This window comes from Coptis chinensis, chromosome 1 (assembly GCF_015680905.1).
Source record: "Coptis chinensis isolate HL-2020 chromosome 1, ASM1568090v1, whole genome shotgun sequence".
NCBI classification, from domain to species: Eukaryota; Viridiplantae; Streptophyta; class Magnoliopsida; order Ranunculales; family Ranunculaceae; genus Coptis; species Coptis chinensis.
In genome coordinates this window covers 61,515,499-61,537,587 of record NC_141456.1, presented here as the reverse complement: position 1 = coordinate 61,537,587, position 22,089 = coordinate 61,515,499, and the positions used below count along the sequence as shown (strand labels likewise).

At 36.4% G+C, this 22,089-nt stretch overlaps 2 protein-coding genes and 1 pseudogene across 3 annotated transcripts; 2 read left to right on the top strand and 1 right to left on the bottom strand.

The window, feature by feature from the left end:
• Positions 1–468: 468 nt before the first annotated feature.
• LOC147524849 (uncharacterized) lies at positions 469–2,366 on the bottom strand (annotated as a pseudogene).
• A 160-nt stretch (positions 2,367–2,526) lies between these two features.
• LOC147524848 (NAD(P)-binding Rossmann-fold superfamily protein) lies at positions 2,527–14,572 on the top strand. 2 transcript variants are annotated; one of them, XM_086604496.1, is made up of 14 exons: positions 2,527–2,710; positions 2,795–2,866; positions 2,936–3,049; positions 3,564–3,692; positions 3,895–3,963; positions 5,015–5,167; positions 5,380–5,416; positions 6,085–6,167; positions 12,084–12,158; positions 12,657–12,731; positions 12,953–13,039; positions 13,149–13,264; positions 13,739–13,788; positions 14,176–14,572. In XM_086604496.1, exons 1-14 carry the CDS (start codon positions 2,618–2,620, stop codon positions 14,310–14,312), a joined length of 1,290 nt encoding a protein of 429 aa, XP_086460622.1. In that variant the 5' UTR covers positions 2,527–2,617; the 3' UTR covers positions 14,313–14,572. The 2 variants fall into 2 exon arrangements, with proteins under 2 accessions (XP_086460622.1, XP_086460628.1); XM_086604502.1 differs by lacking the exon at positions 3,564–3,692 and having other exon boundaries at positions 2,545–2,710.
• Positions 14,573–16,045: 1,473 nt separating this feature from the next.
• Positions 16,046–20,348, top strand: LOC147524847 (uncharacterized). The gene is given in 14 exon segments (XM_086604490.1): positions 16,046–16,355; positions 16,726–16,867; positions 17,008–17,144; positions 17,306–17,510; positions 17,596–17,673; positions 17,676–17,766; positions 17,768–17,831; positions 17,968–18,079; positions 18,153–18,297; positions 18,444–18,589; positions 18,865–19,037; positions 19,140–19,538; positions 19,625–19,674; positions 20,070–20,348. Coding segments are annotated over 14 exon segments (2,181 nt in total). The 5' UTR covers positions 16,046–16,157; the 3' UTR covers positions 20,311–20,348.
• Positions 20,349–22,089: the final 1,741 nt, after the last annotated feature.

The following is a 22,089-nucleotide window of genomic DNA, read 5'->3' as shown; positions in this document are numbered from 1 at the left end:
TAAGGACAAACCGGGCTGACGTCATCCTATGTAAATTTGTATTTACATATGACAATATAAAATTTACATATGACGGCATCATATGAAAATTCATATTTACATAACCTGTGTCACCTGTCAGATGTCAGAAAAAATGTCTATGAAATTTCATATTTGTATATGTAAATTTGTATGCACATATGTAACTTCATATTTGCATATGTAAATTCATATTTCCATAACCCGCGTCAAAATTAGAACTCAAATGTCAAAAACCTATATAAAATTCATCAAATATAGTTTTACAAAATGTGTCTATATAATATCAAAATGAACAATCAATGGAGCAAATGTAACTTCATATTTGAAATATTTCGTATATTTAAACCCGAAATCATAATTCTCCAATTGAATGAGACTCTTCTTTCTTTTGTGTATCCTGAATTTCCAACACATCCTGACTACTAGAGCCTTAACTTTTGGGCATCAGCATAAATTAACGACTTCTTTAAAATGTATCTTCCACATATTTCATGGTGGAACTACAACCTGTTACATAATAATAATCAACACTTCAGAGTTGAGTTATAGAACAAAATTGAGTTAAAGATATTTCTTACATAATTACGAGGTTACAACACACTTAATGATACAAGACACCTGATGATACAACACACAACACGCCCTAACCAGCAAAAGGTCTAAAAGAACTCTCGATCAAGCATGATAAGAGGGGCTAAAAGAGATCATACATACAATGCTCCTGTGACCCATTGAGTGCATATCCAAACCCAAACTGTTGTCCAGCCAACATCTATAAGATCGGTTGAAACTGCTAACTGTAAGAAGCATGCCCGAATACATGCTTGCGAGCAAAAATCTGAAAAAACATATACAATATGAATGAGACTTTTCCTTCTTTCTTTTTCCCATCTTCTAGATCTTCCGATTGAAGAAGAGGTTTCCTTCCACCAAGAACAAAATAAATACCAAAAGATAGTAACACTTATCAACACTTCCTTTGATTGAATTTCAACAGCTATACCGAGTTGTTGAGAAATACCCGACTTTGGGCGAGGATGGTGGGGAAAGAAAAGTAGTGGATGATCCAAAGACGAATAGCATAGTACATTACGTAAAATGGTCTTCCCAAGAATGAGGGTGCTTGTAGATACACCTTTGGACTTTTATGGAGACCATTGCATATATAATCTCGAGGCTCACTTGAGAGAGCAAAGTGTACAACAAGTAATAATAATCAAATAACAAAAGCGGCAAGAGGTCGCGCTTTACTGTTTGATGTCCAAAAATCCTAACTTGGTTATTATAGAACTTATAGGTGGTCATCAAAGTTATGAAAAAATAATAATAAATCCAAAATGAATCAATGATAACATTGAGTACACCAATGACACCGAGGTTTTGTTATATTAGTCAATCGGTTATTAGGAACTATTCTCCCAAATGACTCCAGTTAACATGCACTCTAATCGTTTGGGGACAAACATCCAATATAAAAGATAAATGATAAATAAATAAAAATATCATACGAGGATGCAATGCAAGAATTGCATATCCAAATGCAAGAATCATGGTCATGACGATGAAGAAAAAACGTTGAGACCACGGTCTTGGCCTCGAGGGTTGAACCAAATGAAGAGAAGTCCCGAGAATGTAAATGCAAAGAATGTAGCATCCGAGGGCTAATAAAAGAAAGATTAAGGATAAAATGACTCTATCCAAATCAAAGACAATTGTAAGAAGGTATTATATGCAACGATTTCACCAACCACTTCGTTACCCATGAATCATTCCATGTATAGGTGAAATCTAGTAACATGATCATAGGAAGAGGCCCGATCCAAAATTGATATCTTTTCTGCAAACATGTATAATGACAAATATTAGAATTAAGAATAGAAATTTTAGAATCAATTAAATGAGATTCTTGGCACACGTCTTTGTATGCATAACACATACACTAAACTGTGTCAATTGATGATCCCCACAAGATTTTTAGATTTGTCTCAACAGTAGAGATAAAACTGAGCATAAATCGTGATGACAACATTTGGAAGGAAAACATAAGGATGATCAAGAAAGCCCACACCACGATCTTCAAAATCCATCCCCATGGTGCCATAAATCCCTTCATCATTTTGGTCCTTGACACCAATCATAATGAGAGATAACACTCCAAAAACAAGAAATTTGCCAAGCTCACTCGAAAAACTGCATTTTCCCGATATACCATTCTTTTTGAAGGATGATGAGTCGAGGGATTTATCCCCTCGCGAACATACAAAAGATCAATTTCCAACTGCGGACCAAGCATAATCTAATTCACTTTCTTCTTCTTCAATCTTTCTTTTCTTTCCCGACACCATTTTGATGAAAAAGGGTAAAATGGGTAATAAAATAAAATAGAAAATAGAAATCGGACTGGAATTTCGCTGATATTGGAAAGCAGTGAGTTTATGTGATATGGGTCGATAAATAGGGAGGTTATGTGATATGGACCGATAGGAAGGGGTTTACACTCATCCGGATTAAAACCAATGGGTTTACACTCATCCGCCCCAAATGGAAATGGACTTTAGTTCGTGAAAAGAAAACGGAAAAAGAAAAAGAGAGAGAAATGGAGGCAGAGTTAAGTGAGATGGGAAAGGATCTCCAAATTCTAAAACAATCATTACCAGAAACACTTGTTCAAGATCCCATAATCCTCAGCGTAATAATAATAATAATAATCATTTCTTTTTTTCCAATTCAAGTCACATATGTTTTTCTAATAATTTAAAAAATATGTATGTAGCTGCACCGACGTATAGAACATATGGCGGATATAGCAAAATCTATGCCACCTAAGCAACGGTCAAAAGTCAAGGTATGTTTTACATTCTTATGATGAACCATTTCGTTGTTGATTTACTAATACCATTGTGATGATTTGTAGGATATGAGTGGGGAAGTGGTAGATAGTAATCCGTACAGTAGACTTATGGCTCTTCAAAGAATGGGTATTGTTCAAAACTACCAACGCATTCGCCAATTCTCCGTTGCCATTGTTGTATGTATTCGTCTCTACACTTCCCAATTTATCTATGTCTTGAACTGCGTATAAAATTTTGATTAAATTATAAAATGGAACACACCTCATCTTGAAGCAGTACGGACAATATTTGAATAGATGGCCTCGTGCACATAAATTCATGACATTCCTTGCAATTGTCTGTTGAAGTAACGAGTCAACTCGGGACGGAGAATTTACTTTTCACTCCACCTTGTGAAATTGCTGGAATCAATATGGTTGTAGTGTAAACAAAGTTTCTTTTCTGTTGAGATTGGATTTTTGTACAACATAGAATCAATGGAGAATAGACCTTTTGAGTGTCTCATCTGGTTATACAATTTAGTTTTACGAATTATCGGTCTTCATTCAGCTAATTGTTTTAACCTTTACTGATCACGATACTTGTAACTTGGCTCACACTTGAGATTTAATCTGATATGATTATGCATGTTAGTTTATCAAATCTTTGTTATTATACATTTGATATTTCTTTCTTGCACTTCTTATATAGGGAATAGGTGGTGTAGGCAGTGTTGCTGCTGAGATGCTTACAAGGTGTGGCATTGGTCGTCTTTTGTTGTATGATTATGACACTGTGGAGTTAGCTAACATGAATAGGCTGTTCTTTCGTCCAGAGCAGGCACTACTTCCTTCTCATTATTTGCATAGTCGCTTTTCAGCATATAGCACGTATGAAGATACTCCCCCTCTGAAAAGGAGTTTGCATAATGACTTTATATAATCTGTTAACTGTGGCTATATGTGTAAAAGTCTTTCTGGTCAACAAGAAATTTAAATTATATTTCTCGTCTCTCATTCAGCTTCTCATCTTACCATTATAGGTTGGTATGAACAAGACAGATGCTGCTGTTCAGACACTTTCAGATATTAATCCCGATGTTGTGCTTGAGGTGAGTGGTGAAGAATGACTTCATATATGGGTCTGTTTGGAAATTATTTGGGTATGCTTATCATTCAATTTTCTTCACTCAATTCCTTTGTTTTTTGAAAATTGCTGGATATCCCTTTGTTCATAACCAAGTTGTGTGCTTAGCAACATGCACGACAGATGTCGGTGGTGTGTTAGGTAGAAGAAAATTACTTCTACACTGCAATACTTAGTGTTTCTTTCGCAAAAACGAAGTTTTAACATTTCAAAATGCTCAATTACCTGTCAGAAGGCAGTACATCTTACATAATACACATGTAATTCTAGCTCTCCAGCAAAAGAGTGAACTAGAAAAGTATGTCGTGTGAATATCATATATATAATTTTTTAGGGCTGTCCTGCTATTAATTGGATTGTAAAAGTTGAGGGGAAGTGGAAGCTTTTCCCTAGGGATGAGCATACATCACATCAAGTAGTAAAATTGCAGATGCGATATTGTGATTATTTTTAAAACAGAACTCTAAGAGATGATCATGATAAATTTGATGTGAAAGCATTGTTGGAAACAGTTTGACGCCCCACTCCTATCCTGGCGACCATTTATGTCTCACTTTGTATTCTTTTATAAAATATAATTCTATTACTTGTCCTGAAAATGTTCTAAGATAATTCCTTTTAGCTGATAATAGATGTATAACATACATTGGTGTTCATCATTAATTCCGAAACATAACTGATACCAAGAATTGAACATATTCATTTTAATTCATCCATGGTTACTTTGTAAAACTAAGTGAAACGTATCTTGTTAGCAAGCTACAATCATTGTCCTCTATGCTTCCCTTGGCTGTTGCTTGTGGTAGCTAATATATTTAATGATTTGAATAAAATATGACATTCACAAAACTGATATTAGTGATAATCTAACAAATTAGTTGCTTGCAGATTAGACTTTTTCCATTTGATAATGAATAAAGAGCAAATTAGATTTTGGTTCACTGTAATCCGTTTCTTTACCTCCATCTCCATTTCTAATTTCCTTCTTTGTAATGATTGCTGTTTAACATGTTTAGAGCTACACATTGAACATAACAACGATGGAAGGTTTTGATACATTCATGGAAAGCTTGAGGAATCAGAATTTCGGCTCGACTGCAAATGGAACTGGAGTCGATCTTGTGTTGAGTTGTGTGGATAATTATGAGGCACGGATGGTTGTAAACCAGGTAACAAGAATGGATAATTAAGGATCTGGGTCAGTAACCATATTTGTCACATTTATAGTTTTGGGTTTCATCATTTTCAAAGTTTCAAACTTGTTTGTTTAAAAACCCCCTTCTGTATCAGCAATTATTTGTGACGTGTCTTTGTATCTTTAGGATTTTTTAATTTTTTTAGTATTTTTCATGTCATATCTGATATGCTGGTGGTTATTCAGGCTTGCAATGAACTGAGTCAGACCTGGATGGAGTCTGGTAAGATAATTGTTACTCACTTTCTAAATTTGTAATTTCTATTACTGCTGCTATGTGAGAACTAAAACTATACTTGTGGTAGTACCATTGTAAATGATATAATGCTTTTCATGCTCTTTAAAATAGAAGCTGGTGATTGTTGTAATTACTCGTGTGGCTGTGCTGTACTGAAACAACACATAACGATAACCCCATTCATTGAACTTTTGTAACTGTTCAGTATGGAGCTAGTATTATCAAATTTAGTCAACTATTAGTTTAATTTAGTGAAAGACACATAATTGGATGTGCATATCTAGGCATTCCAAATAATTGGATTTTAAAGCATCTCTGACTTTCAAATATATGTGTTGCAAAAGAGTTGTTTCCTTAAAACATGTTACTGAATACGTACTCTATACATCAATGTTGACACTCAAAGAGTTAAAGAAAAAATAGGATATTGACATGAAAAATAATATTTTCAGCTGTATGAGGATGTTGTTTCTGGTAATACAGAACTGTTGATTGTATATAACTATGTCTTCGATGCATGTGTTCTTCTGTTGCAAGATTTTTCAAATCCCTTGAAATCATGATGCTACAATATGTACATGTACTGATGTATGTCAGTTTTATTAAAAACTAGTAAACAAGATATTGACGTGGAAAAAAAAAACCTTTTTCAGGTGTATCTGAAGATGCTGTTTCTGGTCACATACAATTGCTGATTCCTGGGGAAAGTGCTTGCTTTGCATGTGCTCCTCCTTTGGTATGTTTGGTTCAGTATACTCACAGTTTTTTGCATTTATTTACTTGTTTATTTTTTCCTAAAATTATATCTCGTGCTGTAACTTCTAAATTACATAATCTAGCAGGGTATTCATAAGCATAGTTGTCAACTCCTGAATCGTATCGGGAATCGATTTCCATTTTTATGGAATCGTAGATCGTATCGACTCGTGAATCGTAAGATTCCAATTATGTTTTAGTTTTATTAATATATATTATATTTTGTATATAAGTAGAACTGAAACAACTTAATACGTCAATATTTAGAGTTTGGACGACTTAAAAACTCTTACAAATAAATTGGGCCTAAATTTAATACACAGGCCTGCTTTTAATGGAATAATGGGCCATTTTAAAATGAGACATGGGCTAGGGCATTCATAAAGCGAGTATTAAAAGCAACTGGGCTTTAAAGTCTGGTCCATATTACTGCCCAATTGATGTCTCGCTAAAAGTCTAAAACCCTATCTGTTGGAAAGAGAGCGAGAGAATCAAGCCGCCGCCCAGAAAAGCAAAAATGAAGATAGAGGGAATGAGAAGAGAAGCCAGAAATTCCAGCAAAAAAAATAATAAGAGAAGCGAGAACAGAGTTGAAGAGATCGATTGAAGAATAGAGACATAAATCAGAGATCAATCCTCCACTACTTCTTCTTTTTCTCTCTTTCTTCGATCATATATATTTGGGCAGATTTTACTGCACACTTTGAATCGTGGACTCGCGATTCTATTACTATTCCATACGATCCAACGGGTCAAATCGCGATTTTTTAGCGATTTTTCGTATATCCGAGTCAGTCATGCGATTTGCCTATATGTCCCTTCGACTCGACTCGAGTCGTACGATTCTAATCGCAAATCATACGATTTTAACAACTATGTTCATAAGTACCATTGATCTTGAATCTGTATACAACTTATGGGTAGGGTTTGATAACTTCCTATGAAGAATTGAAGAATAGTTATTTGAAATATAATTCTACTACATGTTTTCCATACACAATATATCTGATATTATTTGACAAGATAGTAATGGATATTGTCAAATCTTCTTTAATCTCCATCATTCCTTTCTTGACAACAATTTCATGCTCGTCATCACATCTTGTACATAATCAGTTCCAAGATATATAATGGTGTTACAGTTAGGCACGAACTAATTGAGGGGATAATAATGTCTTACGGCTGAAGTTCCAAAAGAAATGCTTACCTTTTCAATGTATATGCTGTGATAATGAAGACACTGTCCGAAGTGCTTTTATAGAACTTTTTAGTATCGTATGGCAATCTTGGCCCAAGGTCATTTGTAATTTTGTACACCAACTGATAATGGCATTGAGAATTCAAAGTCCATACAAGAACTCATCTCTGTGAATTTTATCCATTTTAATATTTAATACAACATTGGAGTTTCTGCAACACTCCTCTTACTTTGTTAACAAACCTGCTGTGTGTGTGGGGGGGGGTAGCAGTCTTGAATTTTCGTGTGGAGATGTCAATGATCAATTCCTACTAGACTTGAATGATAAAGGATTTAATACTGTACTTTGACTTCTCAAAGATAGGTCGCTAAAAACTGCTGGAAACGTCTCATTTAAAGGGACTGGCATCTATCGATCCATTTCAGTTGGATCTTGTTTAAAGGAATTACAATTAGTCGATGAAGAGCTTTAGAAAATGTTTTTTGCTAGAGGAAGAAGAAAATGAGTTAATCGTAGGATCAATTTGAATGGACGGTCTATATTAAAATAGGTGTTTGCTTTTGAGTAAATAACATTCATTGGATGAAATTTTGTGGACCGTCGAGATCAAGACACGCATCCACCCCTCCGTTATGGGGTGGACCACTTACTTAATGGAAAATTTGTAAACCTTGTCAAATTTGGTCTTGAGAAGTCAAGGGGGTGTTTGTGTAATTTTAGGTTGGGAAGGGTAGTCTTGTTTTTTAATTTGCTTAACATGAAGGATAACTCTCAAGCCTACTTGACTTAGCCGTGCTGTAAAGTTTGGGGAGGGGGGAGTCATTTTCTCAAAGTTCTTTGGGGGTGGGGGGGTAGTCAAAGTTTTGCGGGCTAAAGATCTAAACTCCTTAATAAATTTGTCTTATGTTTTCGAAAAAAACAGAAGAAAGAGATAAAAAAAGTTGGTTTCCACAAGTCCAAAAAAAAAATATGTCATTAAGAAGGATGCATGTCAACTGATCCTGGCTTCTTTCACAATAGTAATCATTTTCAGATTTATAATACTGGGACCTTGTTGGAGTAAATGTTTGATTCTTTGTTTTAATGCAGAGTTACTTCGGTAAAACCTGGGATAAATCCAAGAGGAAAGAACTTATGTAAAAAAGGAGAAAAATTAAACCAAAAGCAATTATTTTTCAAATTACGTAATTCATATTGAGATTGCTTCGCAACAAGATTTTTTTTTTGGGAGCGTGTAATGAGTGGAGTGGAGTGGCCTCCAGAATCTATATAATGCTAGGCTGGGAGTATTTATCTCAACACGCCCGCCACATGTGGTGTGACTTGGGCCTAATCGTGGACTTCAGTTTTAGTGGGTGACTTGGAGTACATTGCCCCTTTAGGTCAAATAGTCCATTTTGATATCATCTTAAATTTGAAGCAACCAACTCAAAACCAATTGGCAATGGATGGCCTCAGGATATACATATTTTCATGGTAGGCTTAAAACTCCCATTGTGGGAGTTTACTAACCGACTTTGGTAAGTGCAATGACAACTTATCTTTGTCCCCAAACAACACTTTCTTGGGAGATTAGTTTTTTTTTAAGGCAAATATTCTTAATAAAACCATTCGAAACTAAGATTGGTTGAGATGACCAAACTACCAAATAGTTAAATCCGACGTGATCAACCCTGAGGGAAGCAAATAGACCCTAGGTAAACTCCTCGTTGGTGGGTGGAGCAACACCAATTTTCTCTTGCTACTGATTACAGCCCTAATCCACCAACAGAGTTCGCGTTATTAGCAATCCAAGGTCGTCGCGCAGTTTGGGTGACTGGCCAGAGAGGATTGCTGCTCTGGAGTCTAAATATAGACGTCAATCAGGATATGTTGAATTATAGATGAAAGAATCGTGTCTTTACGTTTGAACTTTTCACTATTTGGTGTGAAATTGGTAGGTTGCTACAATTTGTGGTGGTGATTGAATAAGTACACACCATAATTTTCTATTCAGTTTAAAGGGATTGTAGTTGCGGTGTGAGCACCAGAGGATTTTGTTGTTTTTTTTTATTAGGAAACATTTGGTCCTAAGAGAAGAAGACGACAAAGACATCTATTGGTGTTAGAGTGCTAGACTGCTAGTTAAGTATTGTAATGGTGTAAAATCAGGATTAGATCTAAAGGCACAGTTAGGTGCTGGAGAGGGATCGCAAGCTTCAAGCTTTGATTTCAGTTGGAAGGTGCAATTTGGTGTTTGGTTACCCTGATCAAGTGGGTTCATAGGGTGTGTTAGTTTGATCCATAGAGAAAAGAGAGGTGAATCTTTTTGTTGTACTTGGGTCACAAACAGGTGAGCTATAGTGTGCGCTCCACAACAATGTTGTGTGTCATGGAGACCACAATAACCCAACCAGTTCCTTCGTCATACCTGGTATCATCGAAAAAAAATTGGTGTTAATTTCAACTCGGTTGTGCAATTTGTAAACATACTTTATCTAATATCTACCAGCTTGTGTCATCTCTCACATTCAAATATGGTTTGTGCTTAACTACTCGCAGGTGTTGCAGACCTTTCCTCTGGTACTTTGGTTTGCATGAACTTATGTCCTCTCTTGATCTACTTGTTAGATCATCCATTTTTAGTTTTTTGGGAGTTTGATACAAGTAAGCTACTCTGGGGTTTGTGGAATGTGAATTCTGATGTGATGAAGTTCCAAAGGGTTAGTAAATGATCTGGGGAAGATTTGGATCAGTTATTGTAGTTCTTTATCATGGTAGATAGGCTGGTAGTGTAGGTTTATTTTCAGTTTGGCTTGTTGCAGACTTTGTCTACTTTCTTTGTAGTTTTGGGGTATTATATATTTATATCTTCTTAGGCGTTGTAATATACATTGTCAGTATGTTATAAGTGAGGTGTTTACTACAGAAAAAAAAATCATATGTTCAACTTTTACTCTAAATGCCAAAGCTATAGCATAACAGAGCCCCATCAAAAAAATGCCAAAAGCCAGCCCTCCTAGTGCTGTTTTGCCAAAGGAATTTTGGGGTGGGGGATAAAATTATCAAGAATTTGTAAATATGAACAACTATTGTGTACAATTTATGAAGCGGGTAAAAACTTTGGAGAAGTGGATAAGAGATTATGGGTATGGGAGGACAATGAAGTGTTTACCGTGAAATCACTTTACAATGTTTTGGTGAAGGAGTATGCCTTGGTGGTGCTTGAGGCGGATGAAGGAATCATTAGTTTTCCATTCAAGCGGATTTGGAAGAACTTTATCCCACATATAGTTGTTTTCTTTTGTTGGGGTGCTTTTTTGGATAGGATTCAAACCATTGACAATTTAAATCGGAGGGGCTTGAATATTGACAATGTATGCGTGTATTGCAAGGTAGTTGAGGAAGATGTGGACCACCTTCTTCTTAATTGCCCAATCACTTTTGAGATTTGGGCTCTATTCTTTGCATCTTTTAATGTTACTTAGGTGCCACCATCTAATATTAAGGAGGCATTGGAGAAGAGTATTGTGTACATATTTTAGCAAATAGATATGTGACACATGGCAACATCTTCTTAATGCTCGGGTATAGTCTTAGTGTGGGTAAGAAGTACCAAAACACACTTTAAGTCCAAGTCCTGACTAGCTCACTTTCTAGGTTCGGAAGTGAAATAACTAAATAAGAAAAGGAGATTTGGAATTGGTTGGAGTAATAGGTCCGGAGAACTAACTCCTGACTAGGAACTCCAAATCCGGAACTACTAAGTTCGGAACCTCCAACTCCCAATCCAAACCTGAACATGTTTCCTTGTTTAAGTCAATAAAGTTTCTTTTATTGACTTGGGAAACTTGAGCTTCTGGAAGAGTCTGGATAAGACTTAACAAGAGATTATTTCCTAGTTAAACACTAATTATTTAGCTCACAAGTAATTATGATAAACCTAATATATTTTTATAAATAGAATAGTTTAACTACGTTTTGAGTTTGATTCCTCTTCATAAGATACGTAGGCAGCCGTTAAAGAATGTGATTCAACTCATCATCTTCTAGATCTCTTCTTCGTTTTGATTCCATACTTTTCATTGTTCTTTGATCATCAACAAAATACTTGTGTTTCTAGATTATGAAAAATCATCACACAAGTATCATTGCCGGTCCACTCTCTAACAAAAGAAAATGGTTAGCGGATCACGTTCCAAATGTCATTGTATGAACACTATAAAAAGAAAGAAGCATGAGAATATTTGAACAAAAAAAGAAGGGTACCCATAAGCTAGTAGAGGAGATCAAGGAGCTTCTTTTTTATTGGGCATATGCTACATCATTGTTTAAGGGTGTAAGAATTGTTGATTTGATGTGCAATTGGGATGGGATAGTGAGATGAGCTCCTTTTGTAAAGGGTATTGGGAGTGTGTGATATTGGTTGAGTGGCTACTTGCCACTTGGGCCGAAAACATTGTAATATTTATCATCATTACTATATATACAAAGTGAATTTTAAAAAAAAATATGGCGAACTCTTTAAAATTTGTTGTACTTTTTCAAAGGGTCTTGTCATATTACCTCCATTTGATTATGTAGTATTCCTTGAAGAAGCTCCCTGCAGGAAACTACTAAGTTTTAGGTTGCGATCTATGTGCATTGCTGAATGGTAAGTTTGAAACTGAAATGGAATATTATTCATTTGTTTTCCTTTCTTGGTCCTATTGTCTTAGGTTGTGGCATCTGGAATAGATGAACGAACACTAAAGCGTGACGGGGTCTGTGCTGCATCCTTACCAACTACCATGGTGAGAGAATTGAATCCATCTTATTTATAGCTTAGCATTCAATTATTTATTTTCTTGATTAGGTTATCTTGCCCTTTTTGTATCTTTAGAAATCTTGCAATTGTTACATCACTTTGTATAGGTTGTTGGCTTGTTGCTTTATGGCTCTGATAAGTAAGGAACAAAAGGATAGCAGAGAAAATCTTACTGATTTTGATTAGAAATGGGCTTCAAGAGTTGTCAGTATCTCCCTATCTCATATATATATATATATACATAGTGAATCCATGTATACCCATCTAAAGTCTTCAAAAAAAAGTTCTAAAATTTGGGCAAAGAATTTGCATCATTTTTGTGTTGTGATATTAGTAATGGGCCCACATACCAAGACAAACAATCTCTTCAAATACTTCGTCTTTTTTTTTTTTTTTTTTGACCAGCAGACATTGGCTATTCTTCTGGCATTCTAAGCAAGTAATTATAATATAAGGACACACAGTCTAATTATCAATTTTGTAGGGGGTTGTTGCTGGCTTGCTTGTCCAAAACACGCTAAAATACTTGCTTCAGTTTGGACAAGTATCTCCTTACCTGGTGAGCATTTTATTCTTTTGCTCTGTATTCTAGCTGGTAATGTTGGTAAATGCCTTATTTAAGCTTCATTCATGATTGTTGTAGAGATTCATATCTACTCAAAGTCTTCTTATATTGTGAATGTAGAGTTTAACGTTGCTTTTGTTTGAGCTGTTAAAGTTGACTTTCCAACTATTTTGAGTTCTATAGTTGATTTTTGATATGTTATTGTTGCACTGTAGGGATATAATGCTCTAAAGGACTTCTTCCCAACCATGGCAATGAAGCCAAACCCTCAGTGCTCAAACTTGGTTTGTCTGGAGCGACAGGTGTTATAGCTTGCACAGAACCTTGCTCACAATTCCTCTCTGAAAGTATAACTGTTTCCGAGTATCCGTTGTTTTCTTTCTGATGAAAAAATAGTACCTGTTTTACTAGAAAGAATATGCTGCTGCAAAGCCTGCAAGAGATGCAGCAGCTAAGGCAAAGATGGAGTCCGAAACATCATCTGCCACAGAGTGCGCAGTTCATTTGGACAATGAATGGAACATAAGGTATGTTAAGTTGCGAGTTTCATCTATGTTACACTTGTACTAGTCTTAGGCTACATATTATGATTTCAGTAAATACATAGATTGGAAGTCAACATTAATTTGCAATGCATTCTATGTATATATCATTCAAAAAATGATTTCCCATACTAGTATGAAGCAGGTACGCTTGATGATTTATTTCTGTTATATGGATGAACATGGCTTCCTGTTTATGAGATGGTATGACAAATAATAATGGACCTTGGGTTCAAACCTAGATTTCTTATTTTCCTTTAGAAGCTGACTATCTACAAAGAAGCTGGATATCTACTCTTCTGGCACTATGTACTCATGCTATCTGTTTGATAAATGTAAAAGTTCAACTTGAAGTATTCTAGAAACAAAAAAGAGATGTTCCTGTTATGGATAAATCATTTGTTGCTCTAGGCTTACACTTTCACCTGAATGAATATTTTTCGGTTATTTCCTGTACAGTGTCGTTGATGATAATGAGATGGAGAGCACAGACGTACAAGGAAGTTCAGGTGATCTTCTCAGTTTATTTTGTAGTTTTTTCTTTAGCATGGCACCATGTAACTATAGTTGGTCTGACTTGAGAAATAAGCATTCTTGGGCTCTTATGTTCTGAAAACAGTTTTTCATGACTTCTGTTACTTGATCTTTCTTAAGGTGGGGGGGGGGAGATTGAAGTAGGAGCGTATCATGACACATCCCCTACAGTATTAGAAGTTTAACACTGTCACTAAAACATTACTGGTGATGCAATTGCAATGATTGAATAAAAATTATTAGACTTGTAGTTCTATATAGTTCAATAAACATAATAGATAACACAGGTCCCTCCTGTAACAGACATTTAGACGTACAAGATATATAATTTTTTTTATCCTTTTCACTTATACATCTTGCAGATGCCCTTCCAGTAGGACTCGTCCGTGAATTACCAAGTGCAGATGAAATCCAAAAACCATTGGTTGGTGAAACAAGCACTTCAGTTGATGACCTTGAGGAGCTTCGGAGGCAACTTGACGCCCTTAATGCTGATTAATGACCTGAATCACCGTTATATTGTAGTCCTTTACATCATAACTTATACTTTAACAAATCAATGACATTTGAAATCCCCAAATGGGTCGAGTGAGATAGCCCTTTTTTCAAATGAAAGGAGATATTGATAGAAAACAAGAATTGAGCTGGGGAGAACCCCCTAAGTATTCTCTCCTTTTGACTTTTGTTGTGTGGTGTATGTGTCTGTTTCTGTTCATCAGCAAATAATGTTATCAAGGTGGATGAGTTCCTATTTCCTAAGCCAACTTGCACTAGTGTATTAGGTGTTGATCTTGGGAATTTTCATAAATTGTGATAATGAGCCAGTCTTTTCTGAAGCAATTCTGTATTTGCAACTTCCAGCTGATACCTGCATAATGGAGAATGATTAGTACTGGGAAAATGAGGGATACTAGGGAGATAACCCAGTAGAATGGTTGATGAAACCTCATCACTTCAACCCCAAAAACTGATATCACCATGTATTTTGAAGAGGTTCTAGCTGGATTTTATATTGCGTGGCCGGATTGGATCGAAAAATGAATCAGCTTGTTCAGGTGATCATAGTTGAACAGTTTTAATTAGTGTTTATTAATATAAAGAGTTCCATATCTGAGAAACGGAGTAATCTCTAACTACAGATCTATCATCTGAGTTCTGAACGCATTTGGGAAACAAGAACAGACGGCAATGATGAAAGTAGACTCGTGTGGATGTCGTCTGTTCTGTTCTAAAATTTCAGCAGGACCACGTATTTGGTCCTACATGATGGTATAGTGCATTAATTAAGTACGAAGCCCTTGCGTATAATCGCTGCATGCTTCACTTGAAAAGCGCAATTCCTCAGTCGAGGCATCGACCCATTTTTCATTGTTTTCAAGTTGAAAGACCGCACATTTAGTGTAAGCCATCAACAGATATGTTATAATGGTATTGATGTATTGTCGTAGTCTTATTTCTTGGATCGAAGGCTGTAGATATCACATTAAGAACTCGAGACCAAATGTTAGATAGATTTGGACACCACACCAACCAAGGTCTGGTACCCAGGTGGCCAGGTGAACAAGTCTTTGTCTATCATGTGCCTTCTATCTCTGCCGTTCTCCATCAGTTTTGGATCCTGTTAATGTAGTATATGCTTGCAACCATAAGTTGACAGTGATCCAATAAGTTGATAGTGCTAGAAATGGAGTTTATGTAAGCACTTCTGTTTTTCAAAGATATAATTGGAACAAGCTGCATAATAGATACTGATACAACACACACCCTTTTCTCAACATTAAATCTGTCCTCTATTATATACACAGTACACATGGTAGGCCAGCCATCCACATTAAATCCACGACCTCATGCTCAAGCTGGAGAAACTCGTATCCGAAAGAACAAACTGGACCAGCTGTTTTTTTTTTCGATAACCTGCATGGTTATCTGGACCAGCTGATAGTGCACAGGTATTAAGATCACACTTATTTTTTATTTATAGATTGTTGACCTTCTTGTGGCATTATGTCAATGAATGGTCATTACGAGTAGTATGGATTTCCATTGAATGTACCTATAATAAGTAGCTCTGCATTCAGTTGGCCAAGGCAGTTATTGTAGAGTGTGAATTCTTTAAATGGAAGTTATTTGAGCTGACAGCAATAGTTGAAGTAGTTGCACTTTGCTCTTTTGAGCTTCTTTACATGAACATAAATAATCACTTTAACAACCACAGTGACATTGCAAATCCAAAGCTTGCTTACTAATGTCTATAATTCCTGACATGTTGAACGCAGATGGTTTTACTGTTCGTTCACTAGTTTTCAATATATGACTCTTAGATAGATGTGAAGTATATAGGGTGATGAAACTTCTTCACTTAAGTTTCGGTTTGTTGGTGGTAGTTCTTTTGCAAGTAGCTGAGTCTACTGTTATCATTCGCTTTGATCGAACTCCCCTGGCTCGATCAAGATTTTCTACTGCAATATTTCGCTATTCAATTGTAAGACTAGATGGATCCAGTGCATGTAAGAAGCATCACAACTGTTCCATCCATTGTGAGGTAATATTAATGAGATTTTGTTATGAAATATTGGTCAATCACTGGTTTGTGTAGTTAGATTTAATGACTAGGTTTCCTTTCCATGTCTTTATTTCCTTTAATTGTATTGAATATTAGAAGTTACTATAGAATCTGACTAATCAAAGTAATCTTAATTCAACTTAAACCTCACCTGCATTAATTTTGCCTTTCAAGTCATGCTTCACATCATTCATGCTGTGTATATGCTTCATGATAGCATTTGCTAATATGCTAAGTTAGTTTATTAGAATGTCGAGGACATGATGTTGTAGAATTGGTTTAGTTCTCTGATTGTTGTTGCTATGTTATACGGAATGAAAGTAAATTCTAACTGAGTATTTTGAACTAGCTCGATGGCCAAACTCTAAAAGTCTGTCCTCGTCGTTCTACAATATTGAAAAGCTTGACAGCAAACCATGATCACTATTTTCTCATAAATGTCACTACCCCGTATGGTGAGAGGAACTCGTCATCTTACAAGTGGTTCATTGGTAAGCTTCCTCTCAAATTCCATATTCATTCTATCTGAAAGTAGCATTGCACATCCATATTATCATACTTTATTCCCGTTGTATGTCAATACTCAACTATAAAAGCATTTAAATCGTACGTTTTGGTATATTTGTTTTAGATACAATACCACCCACTGCTTCCATTAGTACTGAAAGGAGTTATACAAATGCTGAAAGAATAGCTATTACTATTGCATTCAGCGAACCTTGCACTGGACAGGGTGGCTTCAAATGTATCAATGTGTCAACTTGTGATGTAAGTCATCATTTTGTTTTAATTTTTCCTGTTTTTTGTTTTTTTTTCCCGCCTCTTCTTTCGTGATAAACATAATTGTTGTTGCAGGTGTTTGACAATGTTAGTCTCTGTAATCATCTTGCAAGCTCATGCTCGGCCTACTGACAAGATTTTTTTTGCAGATTGTTATTGATGGTCTAGCAGCGCAAGTAGACGCGTCTACATTTCATATTGTGAAACCCGATATCAAATACCGCCTCACTGTTGTTTTATCCTCAAAGATTGTTTATGAGCCTGTGATAGTTAAGATGGTAGATAATTTCTGTACAGATCAAGCAGGAAATTCATTCATAAGAACAAACAGTTCAGATCTTATTGTGCACGTTGGTAAGATGTTTCTTGAATGCATTCTCTGTAAATGTTCTGTTCTAGAACTCTTGATTCTGACTTAGTTCATGTCCCATGGACTTAGATAGAAGACCAGTAGAGGTGGATCTTTGGACATCAGTTCCTTCGTACGAGTTGAAGGTCAACAGCATTCCCCGAACAGTTTTGCTACTAACAAAATGGAAAACTTAGAAATATTTTTGGACTTCAGTGATCCTGTAATGAACTCAACAAAGGAAATCATGACTGCATTGCATTCAAGCGGGAAATTTCATACCAATCGACACTAAAACTCATGGGAACCGGCGATTTGTATTCAAAGTAAGAAAAAAGCTTTGTATCTATGCTAAAGGATTCAAAGTTGCATTGTGCTTGTATAAGAAGTATAGAAGGTTAAAGTAAGAACAAGTGGAAGACGAACTGATTATAGTTTGTTGTCATATAATTGCTTTTGTAGCTCAGGAATGTGTCTCGGACTCAAATCATCACAGTCAAGCTCCAGTATGCTTCTATAGTTGGGCGATCAGGCACCCCAGTCTCTTATGTTACTCCAATAACATTCATGTACGGTATGTTCATCTGTGCTTTGAACATGATTTCTGAGTTCTCCACAAAACCAATAATTCTTCTTTTTTTTCCTAGATACTAAAAGACTTAATGTAAGATTGAGTACCAACTCCCCAAGAGTCACAAAGGAGTCTAACATTGATGTGCTAGTTGAGTTTATGAAACCGGTGTTTGGCTTTCAGACCTCTGGAGTGGAAACTGGAGGGGGGAGAATCATAAGGCAGGTGTACAATAATTTATCAATAGTATATGTATAAAAGTGTTTAATTGTATACAGAATATTCAATGTTGTAGTAATACCCCAGGGAAACAGATGAACTATCTTTTTCTGTCACTGATTATTGTTTGTTCTCCCTCAATTTACAGATTTAGAGAGCTTTCCAAATCTATGTACTCAGTGAGAATCACGGGAACAGCACATGGTGTGATCTCAGTTCTTGTTCCTGAAGCGATAGTGAATGATGTTGCAGGAAATCAAAATTTGGCTTCTAACAGAATTGAAGTAAGACAATGTACGAAAAGTTCTACATTCCACTTGATTTACCTTTTTCTCTGTTTAGTACATTCCACAAGAGTTACTCTATATTACGGCATTTCTCAATCATTTGTTCCTGTCTTAGCAGTCCTTTCTTCACTTCACATATCATCGTCGTTTTGTTACATGTTAAGCATAGGGAGGGGTAAACTAACCAGGAAATTCTTGTCAAAGAAAGAAAGAAAATCTACAGATGTTGAAATGATTTTGTGTGCATATATATGTATCGTATCTGATTTTAAGATTCAACAGATTCCTCTCCTGCAATCTCTGTTGCATTGCATTCATTTGTGACGGCGGGACTATTGACAACTTCACTAGCAGCTGCCCTTTTTTCACTTTCCTCTGCAAATCTTTGTGCAATTGGAGCCTTAACTAGAGGAACAACAGATATTGTTGTTTCAGACCCATCAATGAATCTTCTGGTAAGTGTGATATAGTTACTATGGACTGAATTCAAAAGAGTTTTGAACCCGTTCCTTCAGTCAATTATATCTACATAAAATAGATTCACTATAATGTCGCAGGGAATGGTGGGACACTTGCAAGTATTCGTCCTCTCAGATTGGATTTCAGTGAGCCTACCAATATCATATTCTGAGACAACAAAAGGTCTCAGGTGGCTTATTCCCCATGAGAAGCTCCCATGGAAGAAGGAAAAGATACAGAATAATGATTCTCCTGGACAACATTATAAGCTTTCACTCAAGGCCAGAAACTTTTCATTTGGACATCATTATGAAAAAGAAACTGACCTAACAAAGGAATTGAATCTAAACACCTCTTCGTATCTCGAACCAAAATTTCCATCAACAACCGACCTTGCACTTGAGGTCAATAAACTGCATGGGAAACAAAACTTAAGCATGATATCGAAACCTTATGGGAAACCACTAGAATCCAATGAGTATTCCATTTATTTCTTGGTGAGCCTTCAATCAAACCAATGATTTTCTGTTATATCTGTTACAACTTACAAGGCCTTTTGAGTAATTCATCGACTATCTTGCAGAGAGGAGAACCATTGCCTGCACTACTCAAGAATAAGGAGAAATATACCAGGTAGCTTTATCTTCTTTGCCATTTATTATTCCCCCTATCCTTCCAAGATAGAATAGCATAAGTGCGTTACTAGCACCAACTAAACATAAGGTTGAGACAACTAAAGGAAGATTGCCAGCCTATTAAAACCACATTTATAGACCTACTGCACTTTATGGTTGGTTACGTTGAAACAGTTAAGAACTAGAAGCTTGTCATTACAAGATGTATTTGTTCCTTAAGGAGACATTCTGTCCAACACCACTTATACTAGAAAGATCCTTCCTAGGTGGTAGATACCGTTTGGATAGTAGACACTTCCGCTCATCCTGTGTTTCTTTCTGAGCTGTATCTTATCAAATTATATGGCCTTCATATGTGAACATTCAGATTATGCTTATTACGATTATCAACAGATGGAAGGATTTGGAGATGAACTTGTTCTGGCTTGGCATGGCTGGTGGTGGTTTACTTATTATCCACACTCTTATTCTACTTTTCCTCCGATGGAGGACTGGATCAACTATTCATGGGACACTCTCAGTTCCAAAGTTCGAGCTATTCCTTCTAATATTCATGATCCCTTGTATCTGTCAATCTTCAGCATTTATCATTAGAGGTAAGATACAGACTGTATATTCTAAATTCAGTCAATAGTCACCCAGGAATTTGCAAAATTATTCATAATGGCGTCACTGTATGCAGGTGGTACAACTAGGGGAATAATCACAGGATGTTTTCTGTTAGCTATACCCACAGCACTCATCTTATCAGTGTGTCTCTTCCTTGTAAAAACAATCTTTGTAGGTGGTCTTGTTCAATACAAAGAAGTTAAGCACACAGGGAAGTCTGAGTCATGCCATTCAAAACTGCTAGCTCTCCTCTTCTTTGGAAGACCTACAAAAGGAAGGTGGTTTCTTCGAGAAGGTACTTCATCATTCCTTCTCAGGTTCGGGTTTCTTTTTGAGGATAGGAAGGGCCCCCCTGTATTTGTGTTAGTTGATAAAAACGATCCAACCAGAGTACCCAAGTGGATAGACAGTGGCCAGAGTGGTATTGGAAGAATGAGAGCACTGAATTTCTATGATGGCAACGAAGAAACTCAAATTTCCATGTCTAAGAAATTATTGGGGTGTGCTAGATCAGCCTATCTCATTCTAGATCTCCTCAGAAGAGTCGGTTTTGGGATCATCTCTGGGGCGTACTCATCACGGAGACAAAGCCAAGGCATAATAGCCTTGGTACTCACAGTGGGGCAGCTACTGTATCTAGTTACTCTCCAGCCGTACATCAGGAGAGGAATTCATGCAGTTGAGAGTGTGTCCCTCCTATGTGAGGCAGCCATTTTCGGGTTATCTCTCTCCGTAGTTCACTCAAATCCTTTCAAAGAGCAAACTATGGGTTTTATAATGCTTTCACTACTATTCATTAGCTTTCTGTCTCAACTTGTGAGCGAGTGGTATATTCTTGTCAGATGGCTCCTAAGACTCCCACAGTCAAGTACACCCTCTTTCAAGTTGGGAGTGAAATTTATTGCAAAGGGGCTTGTCTTGCCGTTCCTGCCAAGGAAGTACTGGCAGACGCTACTACCAGGATCCTCACAACCCAGTACAGGCTTCGTTCCAGTCCTCCCTACAAGTCCAGAGACAGAATTCATTAGAGAAAATGAGGCATTGCAACATGTAAACCCATTAAGTTCCATGACGGCAACAGTTGCCCTGGTACTCAGCACTGGTTCACAAGTTCTTCAAACAACAGAACAGACATCATGTGCTCAGGGACCATCAGAAAATCGACAAAATAGATTGGGACCAAAAAGTGAACTGAGAAAGTTAAGAGAGTTGGCTAAAGCTAGTTTCAAAGGGAGTTCAAAGGATGAGGGCAGCAGCAGCTATGCTCCAAAGGAACAAAGTGGTTTAAATGAACCATCATCCTCCAACACTTCCCAATCCTCATCTCCCAGGAAAAGACTGACAGTATAAATTCAATTAGTCGGTACAGTGTACATGGTCTGCAGTTCTGATTCTTTCCTACACAGTTAACAACTTTGTTTTCCCCTCTCTATTTCTCTGATGTACTTACAACGTTTAACCGTTTACAGCCTTTGTTTTTTTGACATGGAACATGGTAAATTTCTGTAATCTCGATCTTCTTTTATCACCATTGCATAATATGAATCAATTGGACCAAGTCTGAGCAAACATCACTCAGCGTGACTTAGATTCATTGTTGTTTATAATATGGTCTCTGCAGGCCCAAACGATCCTTCTTCTTTTTCCACCTCACTAAGGGAGTGACCCATTATAAATTACCTCAGAGAGTTCTGTGGTAAAGACTCTTGACAATATGATAACCGCCTGAGTTACTACATTCAAAAATATTATCACATAGATTTGATTACGGCAATAAACAAAACTCTTGGGAGTTCTCTTCATA

Excerpts from the sequence above, each read along its gene's own strand:
- LOC147524848 (XM_086604496.1), top strand. The coding sequence starts at position 2,618 with ATGGAGGCAGAGTTAAGTGAGATGGGAAAGGATCTCCAAATTCTAAAA. Across the intron at positions 3,964-5,014 it reads ATCCCGATGTTGTGCTTGAG|AGCTACACATTGAACATAAC; the intron begins GTGAGTGGTGAA and ends TAACATGTTTAG. Across the intron at positions 12,159-12,656 it reads CATCCTTACCAACTACCATG|GGGGTTGTTGCTGGCTTGCT; the intron begins GTGAGAGAATTG and ends TCAATTTTGTAG.